Source organism: Musa acuminata, chromosome BXJ2-3, assembly GCF_036884655.1.
Source record: "Musa acuminata AAA Group cultivar baxijiao chromosome BXJ2-3, Cavendish_Baxijiao_AAA, whole genome shotgun sequence".
Classification (NCBI taxonomy): Eukaryota; Viridiplantae; Streptophyta; class Magnoliopsida; order Zingiberales; family Musaceae; genus Musa; species Musa acuminata.
In genome coordinates, this window is record NC_088340.1 from 6,846,115 (window position 1) to 6,861,090 (window position 14,976).

At 35.8% G+C, this 14,976-nt stretch overlaps 1 protein-coding gene across 1 annotated transcript; it reads right to left on the reverse strand.

Annotated features, from left to right (window-relative positions):
• Positions 1-7,460: 7,460 nt before the first annotated feature.
• Positions 7,461-9,139, reverse strand: LOC103977721 (uncharacterized). Its single transcript, XM_009393312.3, has 2 exons — positions 8,887-9,139; positions 7,461-7,976 (listed from the first exon to the last, which is right to left on the reverse strand). Exons 1-2 carry the CDS (start codon positions 9,001-9,003, stop codon positions 7,689-7,691), a joined length of 405 nt encoding a protein of 134 aa, XP_009391587.2. The 5' UTR covers positions 9,004-9,139; the 3' UTR covers positions 7,461-7,688.
• Positions 9,140-14,976: the final 5,837 nt, after the last annotated feature.

A 14,976-nucleotide genomic window follows, 5' to 3' on the forward strand; every position in this document is an offset into this window, starting at 1 on the left:
TAATATATATATATATATTGCAGGTATTTAAAAAAAATATTCATATTTTGAGTATTTCGTATCCCTCATTTTATTTCTTTAAATAATACTCTTAATATAAAATACCTAAATGACTCTTTAAAACCCGGTCGAGCCGCTCGTTCATCGATTTCCCGGACCGGCCGGTTCACGTAAACCGGACACCATTTCTTTCTCGGTAGTTTCCCTCCTCTTTCTTTCCCTGTTTTTATCCGAGAGAAGAGGTCGGGGAGGGGCTTCTTCATCCATGGATCGATGGGGACTCTCCCGAACTCGGGGGCGAAAGTCCTCAATCTGAGCTCGCGACCCCGCCTGCTTCTTGCTGCCGTCGGCGTCGGCTTCCTGGATGGGAGGAACTTCGTCGCAGTTCGGGGGAGATTGAGACAGCGCTGCTGCTTCGCGCTCAAGCGGAGACAAGAGGTATAAATAACGAAGACCGATAAAATTTCCGTTTCATTTGCGTTTTGTTACCGATCGTCCATATTTGTCGGTGATTCTTGCTTCCACCTCCAACATCAAGATTTTTCGGTTTGATCGGTTGAGGCACCCTGTAATTTGTTCTTTGATCTTGTCGTATTGTAGTTTGTGATTCTTGGTCACTTTGACGTACAGTGTCCGCTTGTGGTATATAATATGGTGATGGCAAGTTGACTGTCGAGCTGCTTTAGCCATTCATCGGTTTGCAGACACTTTTTGCTCTCTATGATGAACTGTGTGGTTTATTAGATCACTGCAGAGTTTATAAAATCCAGAGGCATTTTAGGATCATACGTTAAATTGTATTGATGAAGTGGGTAAAAAGATAAGATTCTGCTTCTAGTTATTTGGAACTGTTCTAATTGAAACAACACCATAGGTTATGTAATTTTAGAAATAACATGAGAAGAACCGATGATGAGTTAGGATGAAAGTATAATAAGTTTTTGTAAGTAATTTCAGGTCTCTAGAATCTATTATTTAGTGAGATGGAAAGCTTGATGAAGATATTATTCATAAAGTAAAAATGTAGAAAAATCTTTATAGTATAAATTTTAGATATTTTAAATCTATATTTTAATAAGATTGATAGCTTAGTGAAGATATTATTTATAGAGAAAAAGCTAGACGATTAAAGTGGAGAGAGATATCAGAAGTTTTGAGTGAGCACTGAGTGCCTTTCTTTATTCTGAATTGTTGTGCAGTATTTACAGTTGCATATGAAATTTTGTTAGAATAATGACATTGTCTTCTTCCCTCCTTGATTGACCCTTTCCAATCATTTTCTGATACCTGCACATCTGTGAGTCAGATATAAATTGTCTTTGATTTTATAGTTTTAAGGCTGGTTCTGAAATGGAATCTTCCAACTAGTAGTTGGCTCATCTTTTATAGTTTCAATTCTTTTCTGTATGAACCTCATCAATAGAATACATCCTTGATATGAACTTATTGTCAGTAAATTGCATCCTTAAAATGTTAATTCATGTTGGATTATCATATAATCTAAATAAAATCATCTTCCTGCCACTAGTCCAATTATATCTTTTCTCTTTCTCGATGATTCAAAAACTTTGATACAGGTCCCATCCAAATCTCATGCTTGTGTTTATGCAAGACTTTTGTAATCCCTCATGGAGCAATTTTAGTTACTGAGCAAAAAATCATTGTTTGGCATTTAAAAGATCTAGTTGACTAAAAACCTTCTAAGGCATAACACATTACATTTATTTTGTGGTTAACCTTTTCTTATTGCTATGTGCCTATGACTTTTTTGAGGCAAACATGAGTCTTGACTAAGTATGTTAATATATGGAAGTCTAAAATGATTATCTCTTGAAACTCTTCCATTATATGTTCAAAGAAAAACCCATTGTTATAAAGAAATGCTATTAAATGTTTTCCTGTCTTCTTGTCTGATCATGTGTGCATGACGGGTGGGCCAGCTGCTCAATCTCAAGTTTCATCAGAAATAGTAGGTGAAACTCTAAGTTTACTATGGTAGCTTTAATCTTTACTTTGAAAATCAGGGTTGATAGACATTTATTATATAATTATTTCTACAAGGTGAGGATCCTATTGCTTGAAATTCTTTCTTGACTTTCCCTGTTCATAATACGTATAGTGATTAGCATGAGTTGAAGTTGCCTTTCTTCTTTTTCCTCTCTCTTCTTTTTCTTCTTATCTGTTCCATGCGGAACAAGGCAGATTTCAGATGGAGAAGCAACAATCCAGACCCTAGTCTTGAAGAATGGAAAGGGTAAGTTTTCCGTCATTTGTACTATATTGTATTTCTTGGTTTTCAGACGGAAAAACAACGATCCGAACCTGACTCTTGAAGATGGAAAGGGTAAACTTTGTATATTGTGTTTCTCAGAATCATGTTTTCAAGATGGTTTATCCTGTCTCATGTAATTGCTCGTTATACCTGTTATTTGGTTATCGGAACTTCTAGTTATGTTTTTTGAGTTTTTAATATAATTGATTTCAAACCTTAGACCTTGACCTTTTACTCTTAGTAAGCCTTAACAATGCCAACACCCATGGTCAAGCTTTGCAGGTGCTGCTGATGCGGTTTCTTTTGGCTGGTGATCCACACTGCCAGCCCAAGGCTTGCTGCATGTATACATCAGGTTTGACTAGAACTTGGTTCACAGGCCTTGCCTTCTGTTGTCCTTAGGCTTATTTGCCATGTTGAATGTTCTTTCATCTTAAATTCTTCAAATAATGGCTCTGGAATAAATGTTGCTGCTTCTGCATTTGATTCATTCAAGTTACAACAACATAGTGAACATAAATGCTTGTTGTTAGCGTAAAATATAATAACACGATTATCCTGGTTTCACTTGGAGATACATCATTGTAAGTCTGTACTTATGATATAAAAATCTGATTTTAGATATACTCATGAATGGATGCACCTTTAGTAATCTAGAGGCCAATGAAACACCATGGAATGAATTCTGCAACCACTGGAAGACAAGGAAGGTGAAGAAAGGTTACTGCAACAGAACTGAAAGAAAATAGTATAAAAAAGCTGAACTTTTTATCTTCTACCTGTAGATTCTTACGATACTATAATCTTCTCCTCTCGTTCTTTTCACCTGGTTTACCCTTCTCTATCTTCATGCACAGGAAAATGATACCCGAGTCTGTCTATATGACATAAGTAGACAACCCTTTATGAAGTCATGTGGGGCCCCACATTTAGTAAAATACACTATGGTAGTACCCTATGAATACAAGATACATATTTTGGAAGTTACACTGGGAATTTTGATGCTTATGTATGACATTTGATAAAAAGTTGCAAATTGTTTAGTGCTGTTTTGATAATTACCTTATTGTAATAAAGTCATGTATTCTTACTTATTCCGTGAACTTTATAGAACACATCAGGCTAGATGAGTTCTGTTCCTGATCTTATATATTTTTATTATCAATTTTTTTTTCCAAAGAGCATTCTCGTGACACTAGTCAATCAAGCCAACCAATTCATCCTGAACAAAATTTCATTGGTGATCTTGAAATTGGTCTTGATCCTATGAATTTTGCTGTCTATTGATCCATCAACAAGCAATTATGCATAAATGACACATCTTCTGTTAGGGATTTCCAATAGACTAGTAAGTGTATTTGCTGGGATTTGACTATATTGTGAGTTTTAAGAGTACTTTTATGGTCATATGGTTATCCTTTTGTTTTTTCTTTCTATTTAGAATTTCGATGGTTGGTAACCGATAGAGATCTGATTTTTTTTTTCGACAATGTGGATAACTATGCAAGAGGTAAGATACATTTTAGGAGATAAATGGGTGTTTAATTTTGAATTAGGCTATTGATTAGGTCCTTTTTAAAGTTTTATAAGAGACAGATTTTCAGCATCCAGCTTCAAAATAGACAATTTAAAATGGTTTTTTGCTAGTAAAAAGGCTTTAAACATATCTAGAAAGTTCTTCCTACTTGAAAAGCATTTCAGCTTTCTACTACGAGGCAAATTGTATGGCCCTAAATATATGTAATGAGTTTCTTCTTCCTACTTAGAAACTTGAGCATTTTATCTTTCACTAGGGGAACAGTACACAAGTGCATTTCAATTCTTGCTTAGATGTAAAAGTTAAACATTATACAACTAGACGACAAGTTGTGAGATTTTAACTGTTTTGTCAGTCGAACACCTTGTCTGATATTGTTTCTTCCACAGATTCTTGTCTTCTTCTCAAGTATGGAAAGCATCTGTTAATTCTTGCTAAGAACGTCACTTTTGTACTTGGAGTACTTTCTGTTCATTACTCATTCGGCAAATTCTGTATTGGTTCTCTTGTAATTTTTATTTAATGATTTGTAGGAGCAAGTACGAAGTGGTGATGCAACATAAACTGAGTATTTTGAGCTTGGTGCTGTTATGCTGAGATAAAAGTTCTACCTAGCAGCTACCAATTATTTTCTTCAAGCAATTGAGAAATGGGATATAGCCGATAAGGATCTAGCTCAGGTTAGATACGCGCAACGTTATTGGCAATTTGTGTTATTGCTTGTTCAAGCAGGACCATAAAATGGTTTCTGAGATTGTGTGTGTGTGTATTTTTTCCCCCCTAGAGCCATGAGGAAACAGAACATTCAGAGGTATCTAAACCTTGATATATCCCATTCAAATCAATGATGAAGCAATCACATGGAAATTCAACTCCATTATACATTATCTAGTGGATTTAAATGCTTATAAACAGCATTCAACCTATTTCGTGGAAGGTTGTTTAAATTGGATTATGTGAACAGAGGTAAGACACAAAAGTCTGTTTTAAATTGTATAATATGAAAATTCATGTCATTCATCTGCATCTAATTATCATAAACCACATGTATCAGAAAAACAGCTTTTTTGGATGGTTATAGATAATAAATTAAGTCAAGATCTTATGCCATACGATTCAATTGTTAACATTATGACCACATTATTATTGCCTAGGAGATCCTGAAAGTGGTTCAGTATTTGTTCCTGGACACATTAGGCCATGCCAGATTATTTGCAAAGATGACCGACTTCCCATGTGTACCATCATTAATATCGAATGGGAAGTTCTGAGACCAGGATACTTCATGGTTGATTATATCCTAATTTAACTTTATATATTTGTGTATACAGCCAAACACTCTTTACATGTATCCATATATTATATATGTACCAGTCATGCAGAAGCCATAAAGTTCCTATTTATTTTAGCCAAAACTTATTGTACATTCAGGAAGTCTCTTCCTTTTTGTTCTTTTCTTTGTACCACTAATCTTTGTATCTTCTTTATTCTCTTTCTCTCACATAGTTGTTTGTGACCCCTCTTGGGTTGTTGCCTTAGCCTTGTTACATGTTCAAAGAAATCATGCTATTGCAATTGCAGCATCACATGCATGAACTTTGTAGATGATTTTTTTTTGTCTGCTAGTCATATTATTCAGTCTATATGCTAACTAAAAGAAGGTTAAGTAAGGGATTAGTAATGGATTATGATATATTGTTCTCCAGTCACAGTTTATATTTGTCTATTCAGCAGTTATTTACAAAGTCCTCTCAGTTGGACAGGTGCTTAATGCTCTTGTTGGCTCGGCATCTGGTCAGATTACTAAGAACCAACAACAGAGTGGGATGATCAGTTTCACAGAATTGACAAGGAGAAATGGATAAGGCTCTCTACGATGTCACTATTTCAGTGTTTCATGTACTGTTATGTCTTCTCATGCAGAAGATTGCTTACTGGTGACTGTTTTGATCTGACCCTCATGTCACTGTGGAACTCAGTGTCTAAGAACCAGATCCATTATGAAGTCAAAGATTTCCACTACAATGAATCTAAAGAGAGGATAACGAAGATAACAGCACCACTTTTAGGCAGTCCCCACCAGTGACCGGAGGAATTCATGCTGCAAAGTGCACCACACACCAGCCAAGCAAGTAGCAGATTCCAGGGCACATGATGCAGATATATAATGGCATGATCTGCCATTCATGTGCATGTGATTAGATTCTGGCCCCATATGGTGGATACAGATGTAGTTGCTCTTTCAGACACCACACCATGTATGTGCTGCTAATGATATATGCCTGAGGTATGGCCCCATGGATAGGGATATCTCTTGCCTGGCTGAAGTGGGGGCCTCAGTTAATTATGCTTGATGCACGTTCATGATGAGTACTACAAGATGCAAGTTAAAGAGTGGGACAGGTAATATTTCTTTAAGAACTTATGTGACATCTTGATACAATATTGAGGTTGTTCCTTTGCCATCTGATACAAATTATGGAAGCAACTTCTCTGATTGAATGGTTAAAGTTATGAATCAAAGATATGTAGTTGGGAGCAGCAGAGATTGTTTCATAAGCCATGAATTAAATATTTGAGTTCTACAAACAACAGACAGCAAATTCAGTGGATGCTCAAAGCCACTAAATCCTGATCAAACACAACAGTTTTTTCTGCAATGGATGACAAGCCACATGACATCTTCCCTTCTGAAAAGAAAGATTATGATATGTGCATGTGAAAGCTAAGATGGTTAAGGGGTGTTTAGAGATGAACCAAAACTGATGCATAGCATGTAGCCGGAGTTGGATATGATGCAGATGAGAACTCAATCATGCACTGGGTACACATCAGAGTTGGATATAGCTGAGGTAGGCCACTGGATTTGTGAGCACTATAAGAGGACGAGGAAGATAATGTCGATCTATGATTATGATCTGCATCAGTTATGGTCCTTTCATTTTTGCAAAATTGCATACATGTCACTCCAAGTATGGTACTTATTTTACTTTTTGAATTTAAATTTAGCATATATATTTCTGTAAAACTTGAGAACTTGTATATATGCACTTATGGTTTAATCTCTGCCAGCCAACTGATTGATTGTTTCTTGAAAATATAATTAATATTAGTATACTTTAGAAGATTATTACATTGATAAGAATGTTAGGGTTATGTTTTGAAATATTGTATATGAGTTTTTGTGCTCAAACTAGCTGATTTTTAATGTAGAAGTAGTTAACATGATCTTTTTTTAAGGTCTTAATATATAAGCACAAAACAGATAGCCAATCAACATATCAATTTTCCTACGACTAAAAAACCCTGATCTACTTCTAAATAATCTGAGCTACTATTATTGCTTTGCAATTACTGTACTGATCAATCCAGTATGGAAAGATCAATAGGAATAAACTGTGCATCATGCAAGATATTATTTTTCTGTAGATCTCCAAATACCATATCTGAAAAAGTCCCATTTTTTGCACTATTTAAATTTTAAAAAAATGTTTTATCAAGTCTTGATTGTGACATCTTAACCATGTTTGATGTCATACAGTGTTCAGCAAATGACAGGTGAAAGATACAACATCAGTTTATGGCACCTGTTGATTTGATCAGCATCCAGATGAGAGCAGCTGAAGGTGTCCTCATCACAACACCACCATATCCTAATGGCATGATCACTCCCATTCTTTACCTTCTCCAATTAATACAACACTCAATGAGCACTTGCTCCACTCCAAGCCACTCTTCACCAGTTACAGGAACTATACAATTCACTGAAGAGGCTGGAATCTTATTTCAAGCCCACATCACCAGTACATCACCAGATGGAAAAAGTATGCTTTTCCTTTACAGAGTACCATAAACAATTCATCAGGACCAGGCTGCAAGTTAGTATGAGCCAGAGATCATCTGGTACTCCTGGGACTGCCTCTTTGGCACACTTGAGTTACTGCTGCATTTATTGGTGACTTGAGAAGCCACAGCTGCAGATTTGTTCAGCTGCCTGTGGGTGTTGCTGTCAGCTGCAGTGGATCTCCTTGACCTGTTGTTGTTCTTCCTTCTCGGTGCAGCAGAACGTGGGATAAAGACTCCAGTTCCTTTGCTCTCCCTTCTGTAGGCCAACAACTCATATCCATATGCTGGCGGCATCATGACTTGGGGCATGTAAGGTAAATCCTGTGTTGACAATAAACATTTCTAGATCATGTTGAGGACATGGAGGAAGATAGAATTTGCACATCCAAGAACTATGCGTCGATGCTGAGCCTTCATATGGACTGTTAGGTGATAGAATTGTTAGGTGTCTGGTTAAATGACAAAGGGAAAACTTAAAAATGGTTGTGTATTGGCCACAGTATCAGATTTGAGATCCTCTTCAATTATTGTACAGATCCATTTCTGATGTGACTGATCTGGCTTGACCTACACTAGCGGTGGGTGTGTGCAGTATGAATGAATGATTCCAATCTCAAAATAATGTTGCAAAATTAATAATAATAATAATAATAATAATAATAATAATAATAATAATAATAATAATAATAATAATAATAATAACAATAGATGGGGAGGATCCACAGCCAATTAGCAGCAGGATGAAGCTGCATAATCTACTGGGGCTTGCCAAATTTAGTACATGCCTAAGGAGAGATGTGATATATATATATATATAGAAACTAATAAATCTGTCTTTAGCACAAATTGATGAATTATCTGCCACTAAATACTAGGTTCTTTCTGGGTCCCATTGCAGCACTATGGTCCCACAGAGCAAAAGGACAGGTGTGACACTAGGTATTTGTATGCATGATTGATCAGCATCATGTAACTCAAATCCCATGCATGACAGAGAGTGATCGATTGCAGCAAATTCCGTTTTCCTATTACGCCAGAGAAACCCAATGATGCATCAGGCTCCTCAAAACCCATGTTTGAATGTTTTTCCACAGAAAGAAAGGGAAGAAAAAGCAAAAAAGGAAGTAGAAAAAGCAGAGCAAGATTTCATGGCAGACATCTGATCGTCCCCTATCTATGATCACTCAAGAAAACAAATTCACAGAGATCAGTGAGGAAGCTGGCAACCAACCTGAGTAGGAAGCTGTGGGCACTGCACTGGGAATTCTTCCTCATCATCCATGATCAGCAGGGCAATCTGCTTGCTTAGGTCCGCAAAGAAGACATCATCTTCCACCTCCACAGCCATCTACCCCTCTGCAGGTACTAGAACACAACACCACTACTAGAACTGCTTTGTGAAGCAAAGAAAGCGAGGGAGAGAGAGAGAGAAGCCAACCCACTCAATATTCCTTCTTCCTCCTCCTCTTTTTTCTACTTCTTTGCTTGCCATGGAGCTTTAATAGGCAAAAAGGCAAGGGATGGGGGGGGTGGGAGTGCATGTGGGTTTGGGGGTGGGATGTGGGGCCCCATGGCAGTTGGCTAATCCCCTATTTTCTTTGGCCCCAAATGAAATAGGTGGATAGGAGAATTTGCATGAGATTATCCAGTAAGAGTAGCAAATGGATGAGGGGATTCAGGCAACAAATCCAACCAGCATAGATTCAAATCCAAGATAAGACTTGGGACATCTCCAGGTGCTCACATGGCAGCCAATGTGGGCATGTCCTCTGAACTCTCTTCCTTGTAGCTATCCCAATCCACTTACTGTGACACACAAGGGTGTGAGGCAGGTTTCTCTCCACGTCAAGAACTGCTGCATGTGAAATTTTCTCCTCTTTTGTGGGGCTTTTAGGTGGCTCCTCCAATCCATGGAGTCGGAGGTCAGCCAAGTGAGGTGGAGTTTGTGACCACTAGCTTCACTTCCTGCCCTTTTCGACCACCCCCGGTTGGTGAGAGGCTTCAGCTGCCCGCTTGCCACACTATGATGATGACACCTTCACCCTTCTCACAACTTTCAAGTCATTGATGTCAGCGCATGGATTCATCATCTAAATTAAAATTGATTTATATTGTTTCTATTCTCAGTTGGTAAGAAAATATAATTGTGGTTCTTTATGGAAAAGAAAACACTTTCTACACCTGTGGCCATCTGATATAATCTCATCAATTATGCCTCAAAAATCACAAAATCATTGTTCATTTCTTAGTTTTTGCACATGCAACAAGAAAAGTGGGTTTGAAGCTCTTGCTACCAAACAATTCTCTGCTTTATAGGCATGATTTAGTACAAAGCTATGTAGCAAAGTGCCATTTGACATATCACATGTCTGTAGAACAAGTGGTTGCAGTAAGTATCATATGAAGTAGCAGTAAGCATGCAGGAGGTCTGCAACACTGCATTGCCTCAGCCTCAGCCTCAGCCTCAGCCTCAGTTTTTGCTTGTTTTCTTTTTCTTCTTTGATCAGGAACATGGACCCATGTTTCAGCTGACCTGCAACACTGGACTTGTTCTCACCACAGCACATCTTCAAACCTTTCTCTGTTTCTTTTTCCTTGTTTAATCAAGAACAGGGGGCCAAGATCCTGGCCTTTTATGTGGTGCTTGTGTCCTACCAAGCATGTTCTCAGACAGATCAAAACCCTCCTTCCCTCATCATATTTTCCAGGTACTGATATTTTAGTGTTCGGGGAATAAGAATTCCGCTGCTCTGTGACCATCGTACTGGAATTGATATGGAATTGGCTTGTGTTCTTCCTCCAGCGCCTTCAGACCGTGAAGACTGTAGCTTAGCTTGTCCTGGTGCCATCAATCATGGGATTCATGTGGCCAAAAGTGTAGTGCTTCTGCTGGCATGGGGTCAGGACAAGTTCTGCCCATGGAGTCTTAAGCACCACATCCCGGTAGAAGTCGGTGCTCGATCTTACTGAAAGCTGGAAAGAACATAGCGGTCATGTGGCAGCTATTTCACTTGCATGACAAGCTGCTGTTGAGAGTAACATCTCTCACCTAACCAAGGTTAAAGTTGTTCTTGTAAGGAGGAGGACCGACCTAAGTCTGTGCATGGAATCTGGAAAACTGAGCTGTTTCACAGTCAATCCCTGTCAAGGTTGCTTTCACTTTAAAACCCTGCAAGGGGCGGGCGGGCAATGGAACATTGGATCAGGGTGTAATGCATGTGGGATGTAGGTATCAGCTTCTTGATCATGTTCTATGGATCAGACAATGATGAACAGCCAAGTCTGGCATCATATGATCAGGATGAACAGTAACACTGTGTGATGCATCGAATGAAATCTGGGAACGTACCCCCTTAAGCTTGTTCCTGCTGGTGGCGGCGCCGCAGCAGCTCCGGTTGTGGACTGTGGTAATCAGTGTATTCAGCTCCACAGTTGTGGTCGATTAAAGGTGTCAAAGTAGTCGCCTTGACCAAAAAGATGCAAAGACAATGAGCCTTTTATATGATATAATACACTCTGATGCATTGCGAGTTGATAGAGCAACAAAATAGATTTTTTTTAATTATATAATATAATATAATATCATCATATGTTTTTATCATTATAAAGTTTAAGTATATAATATTAATATCATCATAAATTATTATCATCGTAAAGAACACGACAAATGTGTCTCTCTATACATACATAATAATAAAAAGAAGAAAAGGTAAATCGAATTCAAATTGATTCACCAATGGTTTATTTACGAAGACTAAAAATAGATCGATTAAAGTTCAAACCGAACTAAATCGATTTTAATTTAAAAGTTATCGATTATACTATTCAAAATGTGAGGTTAATTTTATAGATAAATTAATCAAACCGATTTAAATACTAAATTTTATAGATAATGTGAGGTTAATTTTATAAATATTATCGAATCATCCAAATGAAAATTCTGATTCAATTTAATCAAATTGAATCGATTTATTTAAAAATATATATTTTTAACTAAATCGAATTAGTTAATTTTCGGTCTATTCGATTATATCGATCCAAATAAAAAATGATTCGATTATATCGGTGCATTAGTTACACTTTTTTATTTGATTTCTTTGTATTAACAGACTAAGTTTTTGTTGTAAGATAATTGTATGTGGATCATAAGATTGCATCTTCTAACATATAGTGTTTCCATTAGCATTGGCTGTTGAAATGCAATTTTCCACCCATATCATATCAGTCCAAACATTCACCTATCAAAAGATCATTATTAACTTGTTCATATAATTAAGCACGCAAGGGAAGCTCAATGTAATTAATACCACAAACTTATCGATACAAAAGTCATTCGTCTGGTATCTCTTATAAATCAATCTTCGGGAAATTTGAAGTTGTTTAATGAACAAAAATTTACTTGTCAATGTGCAATTCGAGCGAAATTATTTTGAAAGAAAATTGAGGTGAAGCCCTCGAGAGAACAAAATTATTTTAAGTATTATTTGAAATTAAAATCCTTCTCGTATGATTAGATCATCGCATATGCCATCAAGATCAATCTATTGTTGGATCATTCGAAACTAATTGTTATGTATATTTTGATGGAATTCAAACAATTCAGAGTTCTCTTAAAAAGAGGTTAAATATGTAGTGGAGGGGTATACTACATAAATTATGGCATGATTATAATGATGCATTTTTGCATTTGATGAAATCAATGGAATTGGGGTTTGATGATGAACCAACTTATACATGTAATGAAACTAACAATTTCTTAAAAACTAACAATATCAAGGAAAAATAATCAAACTAACAATAATGACCACTACTTTTCAATATTCTTGCCCGCAATAATTGCTTAAAATGGCATGAATATCCATTTTTAGAATTTTATGGAGAGTACTTAATTGAGGCCTTAAGATATATAATATATATATATATATGTTAAATAGGCTAAAGACAAAAAAAAAGATCAATTAGCACTATCTTAGTCAACATATTTTCTTTATGTTAAATTCTCTCATAACTTTGTTTGATTAAATGTAGAAAATGATAAGGTGACTTGTTAAATTAGGGAATTTTTTTGCACCAATAAAAAAAAGATGAAAATATTTCATGAATTTTGTTACACCCTCGGAGTAATAAATATCCTTAAAAAAATGTTCATCTATGGTTTTCCCCAAAATTAATTTCTGAACAATTCTCTTGGCATTTAAAACACTTCTGACAACTCTTATTGTTGTGATGACTATACATTAATGACACTCCTTTCATTAATACTTCTTAAAAGACAGTAAAAATCTTTGATAATTCAACAATATTCCTTTTCTTTTCCTTTTCTTTTGAAAATGATTTTTAATTTTTAATTGAGTATAGCTTTTTAATCTATAGTTAAAACACCCTTTCCTCTTGGAAAATATAAATCTTTAGATAAACAAGATCCCCTTGGAAAATATAAAAGAAATAATAAATATAATATTTAAATAACCTAACTTAAGAATCATAAAAAAAAAAAATTCCCTTCCATGACAAACATATATATATATATATATATATATATATATATATATATATATATATATATATATATATATGGGGTAAGAATTAATATTGAAATTACATGGTCAAGTCTTCAAAGGTTTATCTGAGCAGCTTCCAATTATTACCTCAGTAGAAAGACCCCTTTGGATGCATTTATGAGAATGCATCCAAGAATCCACCCAAGGGAAGCAATTCGAATTTAGAAGAGGCATATGAGGACTGCCATGTGTTCCTCTTCTGACTAACTTACCTTCCATAACATGTCCCTTACAATCATTACCTTCACTCAATTCAGACAAAATTTTCTGTGTCACTGTCCATTCTCTGAAGGAAGCTTGACAGTCACAATTCTCAGAACATTCTGACCACTGATTCACCTTCAATTTGCCACCTTCGTATATAGATGAAGAAGCACCCTCACCATTGTTCTCCATCCTTCCTCCCCTTCCTCCGTCCTATGGAGTTTGGTTGCCCAAAGAGCTTACTGCCTATGGCTTTCCATCATGAACTCCACTGGTTTCAGGGTTCTGGTGATCTGTTGGATGTCTTATCCAATGGCTGTTCTTCCGATTTCGTTCGATGTTTCCCTCACAACACCTTCTCAGATGACTTGAACAGTACTCTGATGCTCCAAAAGATTGATCCTCCGAGTTATTCCACCAGGATCATTGGTGATCGAGATTTGATGGTTTGTAACAGTACTGAATTCAATATATCTTTAGATGCATTTCATGATCTTTCGACTATGGTGGCCGGAAGTCAAGCGCAAAAGAAAGTCCAGATCGATACGAACACTATTGTGGCTGCCAAAAACGGTGGTTGTCGAGTGCAGAAGAAGTCCAACGTGGTGAAGGGGCAATGGACTGCCGAGGAAGATAGGTATTGATTTCCTTATAATAATGTTTTTATTGCAGACAAATATATAGAGATTTCAGAAAGTTAAAAGGAGATGAATCTAATAAAAGATATTTTGTGTATTTTCTGTGAAGCATGTTGATGGAATTAGTGGAGCGATATGGAATCAGGAAATGGTCTCATGTAGCTCGAATGCTAAATGGAAGAATTGGGAAGCAATGCAGAGAAAGATGGCATAACCATTTAAGGCCTAATATCAAGGTTTATTAATTACCCTATACTTTCCTCTCTAGTTTATTCATTCATAATAAGAGATGCTTTGTTCATGCAATTATTATTATTATTATTATTATTATTATTATTATTATTATTATTATTATTATTATTATTATTATTATTATTATTATTATTATTATTATTTTCTTTCAGATGTCTTGGTAAAGTTATATGTGACAATTAATTTGTAAATAAATATATATACAATGTCTATGAATTAAAAACCAATTAATCTGCATGCATTTGATTATGGACAAAAACATAATTGAATTATTGTCCTGTAGATATACACAAATAATTCAAATCAATATTTACATGGCATGCAACTATACATATATGCAAGAGCATATATCTAAAGGTTTATAACATGCAGGCATATATATTTTTTTTCTCATGTTGTTGAAAAAAGGAATAATTTCCAAAATCCCATCACCAAAATAAGATTACTTGATTTCTCATTATTGCAATTATATGCTATAGATCAATGTTATTTGTGGTGAATGATGTAGTCACAATGTATCACTCTCAACTTACATGCTCTTAGAATATAGAATTGGATTTCTTATATATAGATTGGCTTTCTTACATGCTCTTAAAATATAGAATTGCATGATTTCACCAACTTAGAATTATTCTTTTCTTGCAACAGTTTCATCCCCATACTGTC